Source organism: Tiliqua scincoides, chromosome 6 (assembly GCF_035046505.1).
Source record: "Tiliqua scincoides isolate rTilSci1 chromosome 6, rTilSci1.hap2, whole genome shotgun sequence".
Taxonomy (NCBI): domain Eukaryota; kingdom Metazoa; phylum Chordata; class Lepidosauria; order Squamata; family Scincidae; genus Tiliqua; species Tiliqua scincoides.
In genome coordinates this window covers 82,744,521-82,766,334 of record NC_089826.1, presented here as the reverse complement: position 1 = coordinate 82,766,334, position 21,814 = coordinate 82,744,521, and the positions used below count along the sequence as shown (strand labels likewise).

General features: G+C 44.3%; 1 protein-coding gene across 1 annotated transcript in view; it reads right to left on the bottom strand.

The window, feature by feature from the left end:
• Positions 1-287: 287 nt before the first annotated feature.
• The window catches only part of WDR1 (WD repeat domain 1), a 38,886-nt gene continuing 17,359 nt past the window's right edge, over positions 288-21,814 (bottom strand). Inside the window, exons 5-15 of the mRNA XM_066631994.1 lie at positions 20,247-20,427; positions 19,383-19,460; positions 18,570-18,641; positions 16,830-17,063; positions 14,885-14,972; positions 13,610-13,766; positions 7,121-7,208; positions 5,877-5,987; positions 3,243-3,416; positions 2,546-2,690; positions 288-993 (exon numbers count right to left, since the gene is read on the bottom strand). Coding sequence (XP_066488091.1) covers positions 884-993; positions 2,546-2,690; positions 3,243-3,416; positions 5,877-5,987; positions 7,121-7,208; positions 13,610-13,766; positions 14,885-14,972; positions 16,830-17,063; positions 18,570-18,641; positions 19,383-19,460; positions 20,247-20,427 — 1,438 coding nt within the window. The 3' untranslated portion in view covers positions 288-883. The remainder of the gene's footprint in view (positions 994-2,545; positions 2,691-3,242; positions 3,417-5,876; positions 5,988-7,120; positions 7,209-13,609; positions 13,767-14,884; positions 14,973-16,829; positions 17,064-18,569; positions 18,642-19,382; positions 19,461-20,246; positions 20,428-21,814) is intronic.

Below are 21,814 nucleotides of genomic sequence, written 5' to 3'. Positions count from 1 at the left end.
ACTTTAATTTCTGTTCTGAAAAAAAGGCATTTGTTATAATTACTGCAAATTTTCTATCAACATATTTCTCTTTAGGAAACAGGTATACTTAAAGCAGATCCAGAAGCATCCCTTTCCAGACTGCAATATCATGATCAATATTCTCATTGGTTAAAAAGAAAAAAAAGGTAAAGGTATATCTGAAAAAAAGAAATGCCTTGACATTTATCTGTAAACATTAAATTCTGAAAGAACAGCAAAGTACAACAAAACCCCACATTTCCATCTTAAAAATAACCACAAATCTGGACAGGAAATACAGAAAAAGTTTATTACGGATGCATCCCATTTTGTTATCTGGTGAAGAAAATTTGAGGCAATGGTTTGGTGCATGACAGACAAGCAAAGTAATATACAGTAGCTGCACATCACTTGATTCAACTCTGGATCACATATTCTTACTATGCCCGTTAGTACAGAAATGTTCTGCAATTAGAAAAAAATGAGAATTATCTCATGCTGTACAATATCACGTGCAAGAGTTTTACGTAAGCGTGTGCTCGTTTGTGTGTGTTTGTGAGAAAGATATTAAAAAGGAACAAAATCCACTTTTACTTCTATGCTGACCTGCTAGGCTGCAGGTCTTGGAATGTTCAGCACACACAAAAAAATTTTTATAAGCTCCAGACATAATTTAAGTGCTTCTCATGTGCAAAACGTTTACCGACTAAAGCTTTTTCGAAGGTCATTTTAATTACAGATATGAACACCTCTGCAAAGATATGAGAATGCGCTATAGGACCCCAGAGGCTGTGACAGATTTATTCATTTTTAAGAAAGAGAAATGCTATCGTTCACTCCAGTAGTTCTATCCCTGATGAGGTTTCTTCGGATTGAAGGCATTTTATTTGTAGGATATGGACCACTCTTTGACAGAGGCGTCGTGTGAGGTTGTGACCAAGGTATGTTCATCCAGCCAGGCCAAGCTGCTTACATGATGTAACCTGTGGGCATCTGGCAAAGGGAAGGCAGACAGACAGACAAAAATGAATGATTGCAACTATCTTACCAAGTCTTATGCAGTCTGAAGGAGGTTTATCACAGAGGAGTCTTTTGGTCTTTGCACACTCATGGGTGCCTGGCCCCTTCCGCATGAACACAAGAAGATCCCCACTGGATCATGCCAAAACCCCATCCATTCCAGCATCCTGTATCTCACACAGTGGCCCACCATATGTCTCAGGGTGCACACTAAACAAGAGACCTGCATCCTGTTACCACTCTCTTACAGCTGGCATTCAGAGGTAGCCTACTTCTAGAACCAGGAGGTTGGGCATATCCATCATTTCTAGTGACCTACAATGGATGTTTCCTTCATAAATCTGTCCAATCCCCTTTTAAAGTCATCTAGGTCAAGTGCCATCACTACATCTTGTGGCAACAAGTTTCACAGACTAATCACATGCTGGGTAAGAAGCAATATTTTCTTTTGTCTCTTCATTATATCACTTGTTAGTATGCTTGCATATTACTGCACCCAGTATGCTGAAACACGGTCAGGTCTTTTACTTGCACCCAAGGCTCACGCACCTCATCTTCCAGCATCTAGGGCTGGAACTTCCTCCTAAGGACTCAGGCACAGCTCTGATTCTGCTAGAAGCTGCCTGTACACTGGAAGCAAAGCAGAGAGCAGGAAAGACTGCCAGAGAGCAAAGGAGAGATAGGCTAAGTGGGTTTTGGCTGGAAGTAAATGAAAATGACTGCGCTGCTAAATATTGGCATACATAGAGTGCTCACTGAGGATGCAGAGCACTTTAACTGTATGATCGTGACATAATCCTAACCACCATGTAAGTTCTATTAGCTTCATATTGCAGCTGGATATCTGAGGCTGAGAGAGAATCCGTTGATGAGCTGACAGACGATGCACATTTTGAACTGTCTTGATTCTCTTAGCTCAGTGATTCCCAAACTGTGAGCCATGGCAAACAAACAGGGGAGCCATGGGATGTCCCTGGAGGACTCTTCTTCCAGCTCTCCTGGGTGCCACCACTTTGGATTGCGCGAGAACTTATGAAATCTAAGATGGTGGTGACTGGGAAGAAGAGAGCACCCGTGAAAGAAGGGTGCCGTGGCCATGGTAAGTTTGGGAACAGCTGTCTTAGGGACTATGCTCAAATATCCTTGCTGTGCGGGAGAAGACAGAAGAGAGGTAGCGACGTGTAAACCTTCTACTGCAAGCTGTCTTAATATATTTGATAAGGTGGAATGGACATGCATAAAATACATATCAGAAGACCTACAACAGCCATTCCTGTTTATGCTTATAGCAAGCAGAAACACAGCTTCGAACCTTTTGGGTCAAGCCATTATTGAAGAACCTTCCAGGTATACTTTCAGATCTATAATTTTTCACCCCTCTGAACTCATTCCTGTATCTGATGCAATCAGCTGGAAACGCAGGACTTTCAATCAGTACACACTCTTATTGAGACCAACACTCAATCCAGTTTAATTCTGAGAAATGCATTCTCTCAAAAACAACAGAAACAGATCAGTAGTTTACCTGGTATTTTGACTCTCGTCTCTGGGTCACTCAGTGTCCAGACATACACCATCATATCCATGCCCCCAGAAGCAAAGTGTTCATTGTCTGGTGACCAGGCAATGCAAACAATTTTTGCATGGTGTCCATAGAATACATTATGCTCCTAACAACAAAGGAGAAACAAAAGCAACTCCATTCAATTTTTTTAAACCTCAGATGTGATTATGAATCTCTTATCTTCTAATTGCACAGTAATCCCAGAAGCTGAAAAACTAACAATATATGATGCAGGAACACATGAATACATATTCTCATATTTAATGAGACCTTTAGCGCCGATTTATACAGATGCTCTCCTCTACATCTATGTACAGTATTCCACAAGTGGACTTTTATTATTTGTGTTTTTTTTTCACCCATTAGTCCTTGACTAGCATAATTCATAGATCTTCCATGGCCAGTTCAACAACATTTAATAGTCTGTTGCGTACGTGCAGAATCCTGTTACAGTTCTAACTAAAATTATATCTGAAATTAGAATCAGTCTTGCCCTAGCAGCTTTACAGTTCAGTAAACCTGCTTCATGGAGGAATATGAAACATGAACACCATGTCCTCCCAGTGCAAGAGCGCCAGATTTTGTCACAATTCCCGGCAGTACTAAGATTAATCTTTACATTCAAGGAGTTAAAAAAAGAACTCAGCAGGGCCCTTACCGCATAGCCGTCAGCTACACTGAAGGCAGTGACAACCTTGCTTGCATCTGTCACTGCAAGGAAGGCACCGTCGTGTGAGTAGGCCAAGTCAGTCACGGGACCTTTCGCTTCCAGAGTCTTCTCCTCTCTCTGTAAAGAAGTTCCTTGGATAGCATACAAATATACTTTTCCATCCTAGAAGTTGGAATATGACAAGATCAGGCTTTACTCAGGGTGCACAAAATAATTTTTAAAAAAGCCTTTTCAGCTTTCAGCTCCAGTATTGTCAATATTAATGTCCACATATAAGAAGAGTCCTTTTGGATCAGACCAAAGGCCCATCTAGTCCAGCTTCCTGTTTTTCACAGTGGCCCGCCAAATGCCTCAGGGAGCCACATAAGACAACAAGAGACCTGCACCCTGGTGCCCTCCCTTGCATCTGGCATCCCAAGGTAGTCTACTTCTAAATCCTGGAAGTTGCACATACCCATCAAGGCTTGCAACTTGTGATGAACTTCCTCTCAACAAGTCTGTCTAATCCCCTTTTAAAGGCATTGTCACCTGGATCCAGCCCAGGCAGCTGGGAGCTCCCCAGGAACAAGGGTCTCCTCTGGGGTAGAGGCCTTAGGAGGGGTAGAGGCCTTAGGAGGGGTGGGACAGACCCAAGAGGGAAGAGGCCTCATAAGGAGCCTCATAAGGAGCCTGGAGAGGGAAGAGGGAGGTCACTCCTCTCCAGAGGGGAGTAAGGCCCAAGGCAAGCAAGAGGGAAAGCAGCTTCCCTGTCTAAGGGATAGGAGAGAGGCCTCCAGAGGCAGGGGACGGGGATTCGCCCTGGAGAGAGGAGTCTGGGGGGGAAGACTTCCCTGACCCAGGGCCCTCCTGGACCCAGAGGGCGACCCCCAGAGAGACTGGGTCACGGAGACGGGGCATTAAAGCCCACTATACCCTGAGGTGGCCAGCTGGCTGGAGAACCAGCACAGAGACAGCAGGGTGCCTCCTGAGGCCAGGCAGCCTGACCCCGACCAGTAGAGTTATATCCGACAAGAGCCCAGACCTCGGGGCAAGGGGTGCGGAGCTGAAGCCTGGGGCTGAGAATGCCCAGAAACGGGGAGGGTCAGGTCCAGGGACCATCCAACGTCGCCGCCACAAATCGGCATAACTTACGGAGGCCTGTGAAGGAACAGGCCTCATGAATGTGAAACTGTTGACGTTATTAAACTGCTTGTATCGAACTGCACCCGACTCCCGTCTGTTATTCCGTCGCTGACCATCGCTCAAGGACCGGGTAAGCCCCTCACGCTCACCTACAACCCCAGGGAAGGGGCCACCTCCCGCTATGGACGTGACAGGCATCTAAGTCAGACATCATTGCCACATCCTGTGGAAAGGAGTCCCACAGATTAATTACATGACCCAGATGCTGTTTAGGCCTCAAGAGCCTGCAGGACCACAGGGGGAAGAAGAGGACAAACTCTTGTGCCACAGGACAGAGGGTGTGTCTCACCCCTCCAAAGGAGGGGAGGAGCCAAGTAGGAGGTAGAGAAGGTAACAGAGGGAGTGGAGCAGGAAGGAGCAGGGACAATAGACCTATCGCTCGGTTCAGAAAGCTTTCTGCAGGCTAAGGATAGAGGTTGGTTAGATCAAGGCTGAGAGAGCAACTGGTTGGGGAAGACCCAGAGGGGATACCCCACTGCTTCCAAAAATGAGGCAGTGGAGGAGGGTTGTGGCTAACAACAGGGTTAACTGTGAGGCCTGGCACCAGCCCCAGACGAGGCAAGATGAGTGAAACCGGGGGAGCTGGGACTTAAGAGGGATACGGACCTCTCGTCACGACCCCCTTCCCTTGCAGGTTGTACAGTTAAGAAACAGCCAGCCAGAAGTGTTTGTTAATAAGATGCGAATCACTCTCTCAAATAAATGCTTTTAAAAATCAACTCTTTTTAAAAGAGATCTTTTAACAAAGATCAGATCATCTTGACTGGACAAACATCTGAGACAACGTAACTGGCTAAAGGACGAGGAGAACACAGCCTAAAAGAGCACTGACATTACCAAGAAAGGTATTTCCACATTCATGGCTGTACAGCTGCAGTGGCTTGCCAAGTGCCTTAATGATTAGAAAATGTGTCCAGGTTCACAGTGGTCAAAAATCCCTGCTGGCCTGGTGTGGTGTCCCTTCCAGGACAACACCAATGCCAAGACCACCGCCCAGAAGCAGGAGGTGATCCTAGCCTTGTGAGAAGCACCAGTTCCCATTCCTCCCTTGTCACCAGGACAACTAGGGGGCAGGAGAACAGGGCACACCTGGGAATGAGTATGTATAAGAGAGCAATTAGTAATGGGTCAAAGAAGAGGCAGAAGGGCTTCAGTCTGTGCCCAAGGAGGGAGAGCTCTATGAAGCTGCCTTACACAGAGGAAGAGGGTATACCCAGGTCCCCCCAACCTCCCCTCTCAAGGAATTCAAGGCAAAGGGGGAGGTGGAAAGTGAGAGACTGTGGATGCAGCTAATTTAGATGCACAGGGGGAGGGCAGACTTCCAACCCTTTGGTACAAGGTGCTTCCCCTTTTTTCCCCTTGTTGGTCAGGCCATGTGAGGGTAGGAAGACCCTCCTGTGCCCTAAAATGCTAACCTTAGGAGAAAAATAAGATGCTTACCGTTCCTCCAACTGCAGCCGTACCACCTCCTGGGTGAACTGCTACCGCTTCTGGTTCAAAACCAGGATTGTTAACAACAAAGCATTTCTTTTTATCCTTCATCAAGACAATCTGTAATCACAGAATAGAAGTTTTTCACACTGAGGCATTTGCACAGAGGCAGGGCAATTATATCTTTGCTATACTGGATCCTGGAAGCCAGATGAGCTTCCAGCTCCATTTGCTCAAGTGTTATACAGCTTGGGTCCCTTCCTATACTCACAGCTGTGTAGAAATCATTTCCGTATGGGTAAAATTAGAACACTTTTGTTCCCTCCCACTTAATTATCTCTCTGTGAGAAGGGTGACGACTAAAGTAGAAACCACAAAACAGACTGTTCCCACATGGCTGTGGCAATATCCTAGCCATATGGGATTGCATCATGGGATAGCAGAGTGTGCGCATGCACATATATACAGAGAGGGTATGCTGTTCAGAAATTCATAGACACTGAAAGGTTTAATGTGTCAGTGCTTCACCAGCTGGACAACCCCGTGAGATGAAAGTTAGCAAAACCCCACTCAATCCTAATTCATCATTAGAAGACATGAGAAAACAGGAATCATACGATTGCAACATTCAGCTAATTTAGATGCAAGAATGACACAACTGAGTTGTCAGTAAAAAGATCTGTTGATTCACTGACAATTACGCAGCTGTTTTCAACCGGTGTGTCACTGCACATTGGTGCGCCATGGGAATTTGGAGCACAGTGGTTAAAAATAGCTGAAAAACTCTTTCAGGTTCTGCAGCTCTGTGAGACACAAATTGTCTGTGTCTCTTCCTCTTCTGATAGCCACATAGGCACACACATTTTAAAGCAAGAACAAATGGGTTCTCTGAACTCTAGCAAGAGAGCCCTTCAGCAATGTGAGTTCCTCAACTAAGGGCCAAATCCTATCCAGTTTTCCAGTGCAGCTGTTCCAATGGGGCATGCTCTGCATCCTATGGGGGGGGCAATCATGGAGACCTCCTTCAACTTAGGGAATGTTTGTTCCTTTTCCTCAAGGTTGCATTTCAGCTGCACCAGCACTCAAAAGCTGGATAGGATTGGGTCCTAAGTAGTTAACGGCAAGATGAATCTGGGTGGAAACAAACTAGTCTTGTGCTGAAAAACTGTAAAACGCTTGAAATGCAAAATGTGAACAGTCAACCAAACTGTTATTTAGCATCTCATGGCTAGATGGCCAATTCTGATACTCACTTCCCCAATGCACACAACGACTGTGTAACCACCTGGTCCGACAGCTACACATTTGGGCTGAACATCCATTTTCACAACATCTTGACCACTGAAAAGGAAACACACAAAGAAATCACTCTAAAGTCTCCCTCAGTTTTAAAATGATTACAGATTCAGAGTCAATATTTCTTGAACACACCCACATTATATTTATATATATATATATATATATATATATATATATATATATATATATATATATATATATATAGAGAGAGAGAGAGAGAGAGAGAGAGAGAGAGAGAGAGAGAGAGAGAGAGACTAGATTGTCTTCTCAGCCCCTGAAACACTAATTTATATGGTTTAAAGCAGGGGTCTCCAAACCCCAGCCAGGGGGCCAGATGCGGCCCACGGCCAGCCTTCATCCAGCCCACAGCCAGCCTCTGATTCCTTGAGAGCCTCTGGCCCAGTTGACCAAACAAACCAAAGTTGTGCTTGTGGCATGGGGGAATGGGGGTCTGTTTAAGTGTGTGCTTTGGGTTTTGTTGGCGTTTGGAGAAATCCAGGACATTTGAGCCCATTTATTCTTTCATCTAAGTTCCATCTCTAATGTATTTATTTAAATTTTATATTTAATTTTTTTTCCGGCACTCAACACTGTGCCAGATGTTTGATGTGGCCCTTTGGACGAAAAGTTTAAAGACCCCCTAGTTTAAAGTATGAAAGCTTTCATACTTCTTTTTGCCCAATGCTGAAATGTACTGTATTGGGAAGCACATGGGGAAGGCACTTTCCTTCCTAATAATCAAAGGCCCGAGTACACTTCTGTACTGCAGCGAGTCATGGACTCTTCGCTCACAACAGGAAACTGAACGCTTTCCACATGCGCTGCCTCCGATGCATCCTTGGCATCACCTGGCAGGACAAAGTTCCAAACAACACAGTCCTGGAACGTGCTGGAATCCCTAGCATGTATGCACTGCTGGAACAGAGACACCTGCGTTGGCTCGGTCATGTCGTGAGAATGGATGATGGCCGGATCCCAAAGGATCTCCTCTATGGAGAACTTGTGCAAGGAAAGCGCTCTACAGGTAGACCACAGCTGCGATACAAGGACATCTGCAAGAGAGATCTGAAGGCCTCAGGAGTGGAGCTCAACAGGTGAAAAAGCCTGGCCTCTGAGCGGCCCACTTGGAGGCAGGCTGTGCAGCATGGCCTTTCCCAGTTTGAAGAGACACTTGGCCAACAGTCTGAGGCAAAGAGGCAAAGAAGGAAGGCCCATAGCCAGGGAGACAGACCAGGGACAGACTGCACTTGCTCCCAGTGTGAAAGGGATTGTCACTCCTGAATCGGCCTTTTCAGCCACACTAGCTGCTGTTCCAGAATCACCATTCAGAGTGCGATACCAGAGTCTTTTGAGACTGAAGGTTGCCAACTACTACTACTAGTCAAAGGCTTGAGTGGAGTCTTCCCCTAAGCAATATGCCTTAATTTTTTTATTACATTTTAAACAAGATGAGTAGAATCTATAGTCATTTGTATTGAGACCTTGGTCCATGCAACTACAGCTTTAACAGCTCACTAAGCTAACCGATACTCCCTCTTCACTGAGTTGTTGGAGGACAGTCACTCTAATGTCTTGACAAACTAGTAAGAAAGGTGGAGGTTTTCACTTACACATCTCTTAACCAATGTATGACGTTATTCTCACAAAAACAGAACTTAGTACAGGTGATGTGAATAGTCAACTTACTGCTAGACCAACTATTTTTCAACCAGTGTGCCATGGCACATTGGTGTGCCACTAACAGTCCACAGGTGTGCAGCAGGAGTTTGGGGAGGGTCATTTATTAGTGGGATCATTGCAGGATGTGATGTGAACCCCCAACCGGCATGACGTGCCTTGTCAATTAACAAAAAAAGATGGTCTGCCTTGACAATTTTACCACCTTGTCAGTGTGCGATGAGATGAAAAAGGTTGAAAACCACTGTGCTAGACAATGCTGTCATTTGCAGTGTTGGTTCCTGTAATGATGCTCCATATTACAACAATAAGCACTTTCGTTTGCTGCAGAACCTTGACATTGGTACCCTGTGCTCACATGGTTGCCACTGAGCAGCTGTCCAAAGCTGAAGGCCAAGGACAGGCTGCAGGACACATGATTTGCGGTGGGACATTTACCACAGAGGGTGCAATCCTAACCAACTTTCCAGCACTGGCATAGCTAGGCCATTAGGGCACATGCTGCATCCTGCATTCAGGGGGCAGTCATGGAGACCTCCTCAAGATAAGGCAATGTTTGTTCCCTTACCTTAGAGTTGCACCGCCTTTATGTCAGTGCTGGAAAGTTGGTTAGGACTGCATTCAGAGTTGTCTATAACAAGGGAGGGCCAATGTGTATCTGATTGGTTTTGTAGACTTTGCTCTTGGGATAAACGGTAAAGATCAGAGTCTTGTTTGACCACTCTTCTAGATAGGTAGACAAACCAAGAAAACTAGTCTTTCAATTATATGCCACCTGAAAACAAAGTAACATTTTAATGCTTGAGCATGTATTGTGGATCTCTTAATGTGTGGCATGGAAGTAGTTACAGTTAGCCCGTGGATACTGAATTTCACAGATAAAGAAATCTGTGGGGGGCCCCCACCAGCAAATTGGAAGTGTCTTCCAGTTGTGTCCAGGAGGCCTTCTGAGGTGAAGGGTGGCTATGTATGACCTCCACGTGCCTTAGAAGAGGCAAATCTGCAGATAACAAGCAGATAAGGAGGGCCCACTGTCAGCTGGTTTCCTGGACAAGTTGATCTTCAAGCATTAAGTGGAAGACCCATAATTGCCTACAAATACCCAATTTGACATTAGTGCTCACTTACATGCAAAGGATATCAACATCAAAGAATGAATCCCTGTACCAAATCAACTGCAAATTATATTCTCTAACATAGAGCATTGCTCTATAATCTAGCAATACAAATTTGTTAACTTTCTGAGTTCCTCTGGATTCAAATCTGTTAGTATACTGGGTCCCTGGGTTACGGTCACATTCACAGTCCATGCTTCTTCTTAAGATGCAATAGCACTGGGTTGGCAAAAGCTGCTTTGACCTATGTATGTTCCGACTTCTGGACAAACCTCGAATGGAACCGATATGTATCTTGGGGATTTAGAGTTGAAATGCTCGCAAATGAGCACAGAGTATGAACTTCAATTCCTTGAACAGTCCACTCAATTTAAGTGGAATTAGAGATGCAAAACAAGATCCAAGCGTCTGAGAATAAAGATCTCTCTTCATAAAATCTGAAGGCACATTAATAAAGACACTTACATATTCTACTGCGGCAATTTTTTTTCCAACACACAAAAGTGATCTTATAAGGCTTCTTATGCTTATTTAAACACCGGCAAAGCTGTCCATGAAAACTCACATGTGTAAATCAGGTGCTACAGAGACAAAACCTCATCTTCCAAAATATATTCATGAACCACCACGTTGTCAAGACAACAGTGTAAGACTTTATATTCAGTACACGTGTTCTGCCACCATCCATATGAAGGAGCTGTTGTATCTAATACATCACAGAGCAGCATTTGCCTTCTTTGAGGGATCATCAAGTTGCTTACATTGAGTGATCAAAACTTGAGCATTTTTCTTCTGTCACTTGCAGCTATTAAGTTTCCAGTGCATATTAGAGAGCCAGGGTGGTGCAGTGGTGGACTCAGACCTGGAAGATCCAGGTTCAAATCCCCCCTCAGTCATGAAGCTTCCGGGGTGACCTTAGGCCAGTCACTTTCTCTCAGTGTCACCAACCTCACAGGGTTGTTGTGAGGCCAAAAGGAGGGGAGCAACTGTACACCACCCTGTGCTCTTTGGAGTAAAGGCAGTATAAAAATGTGAAAATAACATAAATTAATATGTTTCAGCATCACATACCTAATGATGTCAATTCCTGCTTAATGAAATCACTTCTTGCTTAATTATGTCTCTTCCAGCCCTTTGGCTCATTGCAGTGATTTTCAACCTCTCTCATCTCGCGGCACACTGGCAAGGCACTAAAATGGTCAAGGCACACCACCAGCTTTTTGACAACTGACAAGGCACACTGTGCTGTCAATGGGGGCTCACATCCCCTCATGGTTCTATTGATAAATGACCCTCTCCCAAAGTCCTGTAGCACGCCTGGGGACCATACGCGGCACACCAGTGTGCCACGGCACAGTGGTTGAAATTGGCTGGCTCATTGTATGAAATGGGCTATGTCAGAAGGCCAGATGCAAGGGAGGGCACCAGGATGCAGGTCTCTTGTTATCTGGTGTGCTCCCTGGGGCATTTGGTGGGCTGCTGTGAGATACGGGAAGCTGGACTAGATGGGCCTGTGGCCTGATCCAGTGGGGCTCTTCTTATGTTCTTAACTACAATTCCCAGAAAGCCTTGCAGGTCTCTTGTTATCTGGTGTGCTCCCTGGGGCATTTGGTGGGTCGCTGTGAGATACAGGAAGCTGGGCCTGTGGCCTGATCCAGTGGGGCTGTTCTTATGAGTCTGACACCCCTGACTTGTTGGCAGAAGGATGTACTTTGGCTTGATAGTCTCTTCCTGTGCTGCACTGTGATCTTTCATTGAAACCTGCCTAGGGCAGGGTGTTGCAAACTGCAGCCCGTGGATTCAGCACCCTTGCCAATTCCTCTCCTGCATGAATGGAGCTCTGTGGTATGCAGGAGAGGCTACCATCGGCGGTGACAATCTCCCCCATGTTTGCTCCACCCTGCTGCTTCTGCATTCTGGCACCGAAGCAAGCTCTCCACCAGGATCTCCTGGCAGATGCAGCGGAGTGGAGTGAATGTGGGGGGATGGAGATGGGTGGCAACAATGGTAGCCTTCCTGACAGAACAGTAAGCTCCAGTTATGCCAGGGAGGCTGCCTGCAGTGTACAGTGGGTTCCGGTTTGTCTCCAGCAATCTCTAGTACAGCAATTAGCTTCCGAAGTCTATTCAGAGTACAGAACGCATTCTGTTTAAGACACTGACAAAAAGAAGGAAACCAGTATGGCTGCACTCTAATTCAAGCCCGGTTGCTTTCATTATTCTTACAAAAGCAGCTGGATAACATTAGGAGAGATAGCACAGGCCTGCTACTACAACCTCATCATTACTGAAGTTATAAATACACTACCTATGAGAGGTGAATTGAAGCTATGTAGGTCAATTTCACTCCCCCAACACCCAGAACTGCATAAAGTGAGTAGCATGAGAGCAACATCAGCCATACAAAAACATGCCACTATTATCCCATTCAGAATTACAGGTGGGTCCACAGTACCTTTATATCAATATTTGGTATCAATTTTGGTATTGATCAATAATATTAAATATTAAACTGGAGATGCTTCTGACTATTTCTGAGTTAGAGAATATGCTGAGGATTTCCGAAGGTATCGAAATTGTACTTGGACGCAGAACAAAAACATTTTTCTGCAGCTCTTTGATTCTCGTTGCTAAGACTTCAGCACAGACTCAGTTTGAGTTATGACTCAGTTTGGAGCCCTGAGGCCAAGTACATTTCACAGTGCAATTCTATGCCTGTCCTTGTGCAGGAATAAATCTCCTGAGTTCATTGGGCTTTACTCCAGAAATAAAGTGCGGATAAGATTGCAGCCTTTAGATATTTAAAACTTAGGGTTCTTCCACTATGCTTTGATTGAAATGCAGCCTTTTAGTAAAAGATAACAGAGAGTCGGAAAATGTAAGGAAACAAAACTTACTTGGAAAGGGATCTTTTCCACAATAAAACTACAACTTGAGGGAGAAGTTGTCTAGCAAGTGTATTACAAAGTCCTCCATATGTTTTGCTCCTTTACCCTGTCTCTTTCCCAAGCCCACCATAAGCAGATATAACTATACAAGAGCACTAGCAAATACAACACTTGACTTTCGTGTACAGTTGGCCCTTGGTATCTGCTGGGGTTCTGTTCTTGGAACTCCTGCAGATGCCAAAACCCACAGATAACTGAATCCGCAAGTCTGGGCAATCACCTTCAGACATGACTGGAAGCACCCTGTGTGCATCCACGGGCCTCACAAAGCCTCCTGGACATGACAAGAATGTGCTTCTGGTCACATCCAGAGATCTGGACATGTCCAGAGGTCAAATGGGACCTTCCACCGCAGGTTAGAATCTACGGCAAGTCATATCTTTGTTTTAAGATTTCAGATCTATACTTCACCTCCTATTTTTATGTAGGAATTGCATTCTGGCAGGCCATACAAAAGCACAAGAATGCAATTCTAAAATGCGACTAAAAAGCCCTTGTACCACCCAGTTTTATCATAACAGGATGGGAAATGTGATGCTGTCTCACCACCTGATGTTAACACAGGTTATCTACTTCTTGTGGCATTTGGTTATAATTGTTTTAACACAGAATCACAATGGGTTAAGAGTTATACAGAGCATATTCAATTCCTGCTAACAGCAAAACAGTAAATGATTGGAGGAAACACTCACTTACACACCTACCTGTAATCTTTTTTGCTAAGACTGGTGTAGCGCACAGTGTCATCCATGCTACAGCTGACCAGCTGCTCGGATTCATCCACAGCCATTCGAGAAACCTGGTTTGTGTGTCCTTTCCCCAAAAATTCATCGTTCTCCCCTGTCTCAGCATCCCAATAATGTGAGCAAAATGATAAGGAAAATCCCTCCGGAAAGAGAAAAATGGAACGTTCCAATATTTATTCTCAGTAACCATCAAGTGGATAGTTTTTTCTTTTCCAATCAAACTTACATAAATCAAGTAACATCTTTGGATAAAATTCCAGTCCCATCTGCAGTCAAATATCATTGATTATAAACGGAACTTAAATTTCAAGCAAGCACACTTGGATCTGATTTGCAAAATAGACCACTGTACAACAGGAAAGGCAAGGCCCAACCGATGCTTACCATTCTGCTGGGGAGCTGTCCATCCTTGCTGCCCATCTCCCCCAAACTAAGCTTCAGCCTGCCCAGATACCTGGGTGCAGTGGCTGCTAGGGCAATGGAACCAGGAAGTGGTGGGCCAAAGCTCAGTCTGGGGGAGATCGGCAGCAAGAAAGAACAGCTCCCCCATGGAATAGTAAGCATAGTTCATGAGGGTAAGGAAAAAGTAGGGCGCAGGATCCGGCCAGTGGGACCGAGTCTGGAGAGCCCTGTTCTAGACACAGGATCTCAGAACCCAAAGAGCCTCTTGGAAGCTGGAAGTAACATAGAAGTCAGTGTGCTGTGAAAAGAAAAGTTGAAAATCACCACTTGGTTCATGGCCATGCACGGCTTGTGGCTCATGGAATAAGCATCGCAAGCTACTGCCACGAACTGATTACTAAATAAACATATACTGGAGACCGTATTACTCATATATACACTAGTAACACTTCTGAGTTAGAGCTGTCAACTGTGCATTGCAATTTTCCTAAGATACCTCTCTTGTTGAAAATATCCAGTTCCAAATTGGAGGAGGTGGACTTGGATAGTACAGAAAGCAGCAGTTTGAAATTCAACAAACTGGAAGGACTGAAACAGCATCCATCTTCCTGTGGGTTGTTCCCATAGTCACGATTTATCAAATCTAACAGCAGCACTAAGAATTATACTGAAAACCGAACCTCAGTGAGTCAGCTGGGTAACCCTAATGCTTTCATTTATCCATTCAAATGAAAACTGTTCTATCCTTGTATGAGAGCAGCAAAGGTGATAGGAAAAGACAAGGAAAGTAAAAAGAAAAAAGCCAGGTACTTGAACCACTCAAAAGGATATTAATATGTCCATCATGGCTCCCAGAGTAAATGTATGATTTCCCTCCATTTTTATGCACTGTGAGACACTGTATCGATTTACTGTGACCCTAGAAAAAAAGCACAATTATGGCAAACGTTTAACATCGAGCAAATGTAGACTCTTAAAAAAGTGTTAAGAAGAGTGGCCTGGATCTGAAGTAGCACAAGTTTGCTTCCATTCACCTAAAGAGCATTCTGTACCTACTGTCTGGCAGAGGACCACCAGCACATCTCCCCCTGGAGAACGGGACTCTCTGGAGCAGCATTTCACCAGCAAGAGGCTACAGTCAGGAGAAGTTCTCACACACACACACGCTTCCTGCTTGAGAGCAGGGCACAGTTTAGATACAACTCATTATCTCACACTTATCCAACTTACTAACAATGTTAACACATGTGGTTAGCTATTTGTATGCTACATATCACCGCTGAAATATTGTCCAATCTAAGCAGGTGACCTGGAATAGTGCATAAGACTGTATGAATTTCTATCTCAAGCAATGCACTTCAAAAATATTTCATTTTCCTTAAAAACAGTCAATAGCAGTGATCTTCTTGGGGCAGAACTAAACAACAGCTATAGCCCCATAAGTTGCTTTATCCTTACAGGAGCCCAGTGGAATGAATGAGCTGCCATCATTTATAGCACTATCAACTTACAAGACAATTTATGCAAGAATACAGGTCCCTGCCTAGAAGAGCTCACAATCTCAAATCTGACACACAGGAGGGAGGGCAAGGGCAAACGGGGGGCGGGGAGGAACATTCAGTTCAGTTTCACGTACAGTGGTTATCAGTATCTGCAGAATTCAGTTTCAGAAACCCCCATGGATAATAGAATTGCAGGGGGAGGTGGCAGCCCCCCAAAACTGGAAGTGCTTTTGAGAAGCCTCTCAGAGACCTTCTGAGCTGCAAGGAAGTCACGCGTGGCCTCCACACCTCAGAACACCTCTTGGACGTGACTGGCACTTCTGGTCGGGTGTGAGAGGTCTCAGAGGCTCTCCAGCCACAGGTCTGGCACCCACATTGGGCCAAACCCGTGTGTACAGAGCCTGTGAGTAAGGAGGACCCACTGTATTTAGGGTCAGTTTCAACAGACGATGGAGACTAAAGGGTTGCACTTTATAGGAAGAGGGCTTGGAAACAGGGCGGAAGGGGGACAAAAAGTAAGTGGGTCCCATTTAAGAGACTATGATATTAACAGATGATGATCAAGAAGCTGAGGAAACGAAGGCTTCAGGCAGACACATTTTAGAATACGAGGTCACAGGCATGGAGTGGGGAAATAAAGCAGATTTTCATACAGCAGACACAGTACAAGAGGCCCACACAACTAGCTCTTGCATGCCAAGTCCAAGGAACTTTTTTTTCCTCTTTGAAGAGCAGACTCCCATGACATGTCACATTATGCTTCAATATCTTGTCAGTTTCAAAAATGGTTTTACCATGTGACAACGAGAATCAAGGGCAGGAGTGCCTGCAAAAGGAACTACGGCAGCCCTTAGGGCTTTGCATACATAACTAGTTGCATTCTTTGGATCCTTGGCACTTCTGGTCACATCTAGGAGGTCCTTTAGGGGTCTTCTGCTGATTTAACTATTCATGGAAATCAGTATCCTCATGGGGTCCTGGAACAGATCCCCAATGATACGAAGGGCCCATTGTATTTCAATCACCTTGCTCTTAAAATAAAATGTTTATTTTTTCCAGTTTTGATTTATAATTCTCCTCCTCAAGTATTTAAATTTAATATTGTCCAGAAGTTTGCAAACCAAAATTTGCCCCTTTAAATTGTTTGCTCTGCAACTGTGTTGTTTTTAATCATTTGAAGTGGCCTTCACTGTTAACAAACTGTTTCTTAAAGCCACACTCATTGCTAAGAAAAAGACCTGTCAACAAACTGCAGGCCCCAGGATTCAACAAACCTTAATGACACGAAGAGGTTTATCTGGGTTGTTCTTGTCCAGATAGTTGATGTAGCCAGAAAGAGAGAGAGTCAACAAATGGTCCTTTTGCCACAGGCAGCCCAGCTGCTGATCAAGAACATTGGATCCCATATTGAACGTGTTCACTATGCTATTAGCACCAACATCCCAGATCTTGGCCGTTTTGTCTCCTGAAGCAGAAAGTAAATGATTGCCATCTGGACTCCAACTAATCTGTTAAGGAGAAAAATAAGAGACTTAAGAGCATCACCCCACTTCATATAACAAGACATATCTTGGAAGTTATTCCAAGGAGAAATTCCTCCAAAATGACATGTATATGAACACATTCTTCCAGCTTATTTAATGCATGTAGATATGGCTACTGCCTCCCTAATTAACTGAGGACATCTTTTTCCATCAAGACATTCCGACATGGATTATTAATCCAATTAGAACTGACGAAACATTGCAGCCCTAGAAAGGGAAGCAAATTTTTAACAAACCTCAATTCAAATGCAGCAAAGTTAAACAGGAGTCGGATCTTTCACAACAGCATTTTGCTGGCAGTAGACCCCAACTGAAGGCACAGACAGTAGTGTTGCAATAGAGTACACCGCTGTTTTGCTCGGCTGCAGCGGACTCTATACAGCACCACTTCCGATTTTAAGAGCAAAGTATGTCATGCTTGACAAGGAACTGAGTGGCTTTGCCACAATTGCCCAAGCATCACATGCAATTTCAGCTGCTGCGGAGCAAGTTACTGTTTTGATTGTTGCAAGTAAGGTACACTCACAGAATCACAACATACAAGTGCCCCCCCATTCATGGGTCCTTTATCTGCGGTTCACTAATCCCCCCTGATGCATTCTCGGCATCACCTGGCAGGACAAAGTTCCAAACAACACAGTCCTGGAACGTGCTGGAATCCCTAGCATGTATGCACTGCTGAAACAGAGACGCCTGCGTTGGCTCAGTCATGTCGTGAGAATGGATGATGGCCGGATCCCAAAGGATCTCCTCTATGGAGAACTCGTGCAAGGAAAGCGCCCTACAGGTAGACCACAGCTGCGATACAAGGACATCTGCAAGAGGGATCTGAAGGCCTTAGGAGTGGACCTCAACAGGTGGGAAACCCTGGCCTCTGAGCGGCCCACTTGGAGGCAGGCTGTGCAGCATGGCCTTTCCCAGTTTGAAGAGACACTTGGCCAACAGTCTGAGGCAAAGAGGCAAAGAAGGAAGGCCCATAGCCAGGGAGACAGACCAGGGACAGACTGCACTTGCTCCCAGTGTGGAAGGGATTGTCACTCCCGGATTGGCCTTTTCAGCCACACTAGACGCTGTGTCAGAGCCACCATTCAGAGCGCGATACCAGAGTCTTTTGAGACTGAAGGTTGCCAACAGACTAATCCCCCCCATCGCACAAATGACTTACCTTTGGCACCAAGTTCTATGAACTCTATGATAAATGTTGTGTTTTCAACTCTCCAACCCACTTCTTTCTAGCTCTTCCTGCTTGCATTTGCAGGCATCACAGAGACAGCAACAGCTGTCACAAAGCTGAGTCATGTGCATGATGTGGGGAGAAGTTTGTGAGCTGCTTCTTGTAGGGTTTGCTGGTATCTGTGGTAGCTGCAGGAACCTATCCCCCACAGATATGGAGACACACACACGCCTGCATATGTAAACTGATACGGTACTGGAAACTGCAGCCAAAGGGGGAGAGGAAATCATACTTACTGCATAAATGCCTCCATCATGTGCTTTATTTCCACCGACTTTCTCTCCAGTTTTGCCATCATAAATAAAAATCTTGTAAAAAACAAAATCAAACCCCTGTTAAGCGTTTGCTATGTAAATGCCTACTAACTGCTACTATTTCAATATGCAGTTGCATCCAGGAAGTTCTGCGAGGCCCTCCAGCTGCAGACTCAGCAGCGTGGTACTGAAATCCGTGGATGCTGAACCCAAAGACCAGGAGGGCCCACTGTACACATTACATCTCTTGTATTTCCAGAAGCTTCAAATCTAATGAATCACTTTAAGCATCCTCCTCCTCAAGAATCTCCAAACACCACACCTAGACTATACTACTGCCATCTCTTCCCCACTTCAAGTTTTTTAGTTTAACTCTCTAATTGGTTTTATTCACATCTCTTCTGCCTTCCAACTTTGTTTTTCTCACTGTCAACTTAAGAGCATAAGGTTCTGTCCGTCCATCCATTCATGCATCCATCCTTATGAACTTTAAAGTGCCGCATAATGTTTAGATTATCACAAAATGTCTTGTATGGAGTCAACTTATTGGTTTATGTAGCCCACTATTGTTTCCTCTGACTTACAGAATCAGATGAGACAATACTCTCCATGATGATCAGATTTCAAGATCTCAAGCATAGGTCCTACCAAGCCCTGCTGCAGGGGACCCTTTTAAATGGGAATGTTGTGGTCTCACCCTTCTGCATCCCAAGCATGTGGTCCATAACTGAACCTCATGTCCTCCTCCTCTTCCACTACCCTACATTTTATTAGTAAAACATGGCTCCACTTTACCTGGCCATCTGCACTGGCTGTAGCCAGCCTACTTCCATCAGGAGAAAAACGCACACAGTTAACAAAACGGCCGTGGTCCTGTAGAACAGAAGTACACCACAACATTAGTTCTCAAAATCACAGTCACTTTCTTAGCACCTGCTGTGCAAAAACCTCTAATCCCCATCTCCTACATCCAACGGAAAAAGAAAAACCCCAATCACTAGATAGACCAGTCTCCTGGACTAGGTGCAGTATCCCATGTTTATGCAGAACACAGATAACTTCTAAGGTAGACACTGAAAATTCAACTCCACTTTGACAATTCAGCTCAACATGAGTGGTCTGTACCTATCCTCCTGTCTCAATAGGAGACTGCATCAAGATTATAATAATTAAGACATCTGTGAAGGTGCCAGTTCTATTGCCCTGAGTAGATGAAACTGTCCAAGTTTAAGGTTACACAAGTTTCAGGTGCTGAAGCTTTGAGGAAGGGATTGCACTGCAGAACAATTGCTTGTAATTACTAAAATCTTCACTTTTAACTTTGCAGATATAGTTTTCTTATTTAATGGCAAGATCCAGAATCTCAAGACTTCAGATTTGTGGCAGAGCTATACAAATGCTATGGGTAGGTTCAAAAATTGCATGAGCAGTCTTTTTCTAAACAAGGACTTGAGCTCCATCTTACATTCCCTCATGCAGGATTTGGGGAAGGACCAGAAGACCACAGCATTGAGTACTGAGGGCTTCCACTGGAAGGAACCATCACTCCAATGCATATGAAAAAGGCTTTGTTTCTGATCTCTATGCGAGCTTGTGTGTATTTGTGGTAGACACCTGTCAATTAAATGTGCATGCAGATGACAAAAAATGCCAACTCACATTCATTGTAAACTTGAATTTGAATGGTGGTCCTTCAAAGAAAGCAGCACAGTTGTCATCACTGCCAGTTGCCAGGCGGTAGGGTCTTGTCTGCTTTATATCCACACTATTGATTACTTTATTGTGGCCGGTGATCTCACCTACTGAAGACCCAGTATCCCATAGAAATACAGCACCAAATCTATACAAGATACGAACAAATGCCAAGACACGTAAAATGGAAAGAATGAGAGAGAGAGAGAGACAGAGAGTCTGTCAACTCCGTGAGCGCAGTCAGCATGCTGAGCCTATTTAGACAACAGAAATTAGGTCACCCAGTTAATCTCATGAGATTTCACAGCTTTGCTCCCTAGGGCCCTCGAGTGCTTTGTCCATTAGCTGGAAGCTAAAATGTAATGAAATAGGAAACTTGCTCCATGAATTTAGAGATTAATAAGCATTGCTTTGCAACACTATATTTAAAACACAACTTTTTTTTATCTAGACCAGTGGTTCTCAAACCGTGGGTCCAGGACTCAGTGGGTCATGACCCAATTTTCTCAAAACTGTTAGCCTAATCTGCCCTAAGTGCATCAAAGGTTAAACAAGCTACTATGTCGGGGGGGGGGGGGAAGGGGACGACTGCTGCCCCATCACCATTATAGCCTCAGCCCTTAGGCATTTATAAATCAGATAGCTGCATCTAGGGCCTCTTAACAAGTTTGAGAACCACTGATCTAGACTATCAGATAATGAAATCAAGTCCTACTATTTCAAATGACCTCTCTTTCATGAAAAACAACAAGTTAAAGGTATGGATTATCAGCAAGGGTTTTCTTTAACTCTAAATGAGCAATTGCTACTACTGAGACTCCCTTTTGCATTACCTGTATCAGCAAAAACCATAATGAATTTATTTTAAGTGCACTTAAGATACTCTATTAACTGACAGCACTAGAGTACATTAAAGAGACCCACTATCACCGGGATTACTCATAACTTTTCAAGTTATTCAAAGAAGCCTACTCTCTTGTGCAACAGCACTCTTAAGAAAATTAAGATGCAAATTGTATCATAAAAATAGGTTCCACTGAAGATAGCAAATGCATCCTCTGCATCTCAAGGCACCTATTAAAATGCTGCGCTGGGAATAAATGCATCTTAGACCACATTCCAGCAGAGTTGCATTTGACTCAGCTTCTGGATTCTTTTCCCTCTTCCAACACACCAGAGACTCAACAAACTGGACACTTTCCCTGTAAAAGCGATCTAATTGTACAGTAGTCTTTAAAGATTAGATGGGGCTTAAAATGCAAAGGTACATTTAAGAATGACAGGTAGAATTCAGAGGCATGTGCATCCCATCTACATATCCAAAATTATTTGGTATAACTTCCTTCAAATATTTCTGCCTGTTCTCCCCTACTCTGTTAGAATTTTTTTAAAAAAGTAGTTTTGGATTGTAGTACAGAAACAAGACAAACATGGAATGCTTAGATCCCAGGGAAGAGGTTTCTTTCCAGCCATTCTCATGACAACCCTCCTACCTCCATCAAAACACTGAATTTGAAGATCAGGATTTTTCTTTT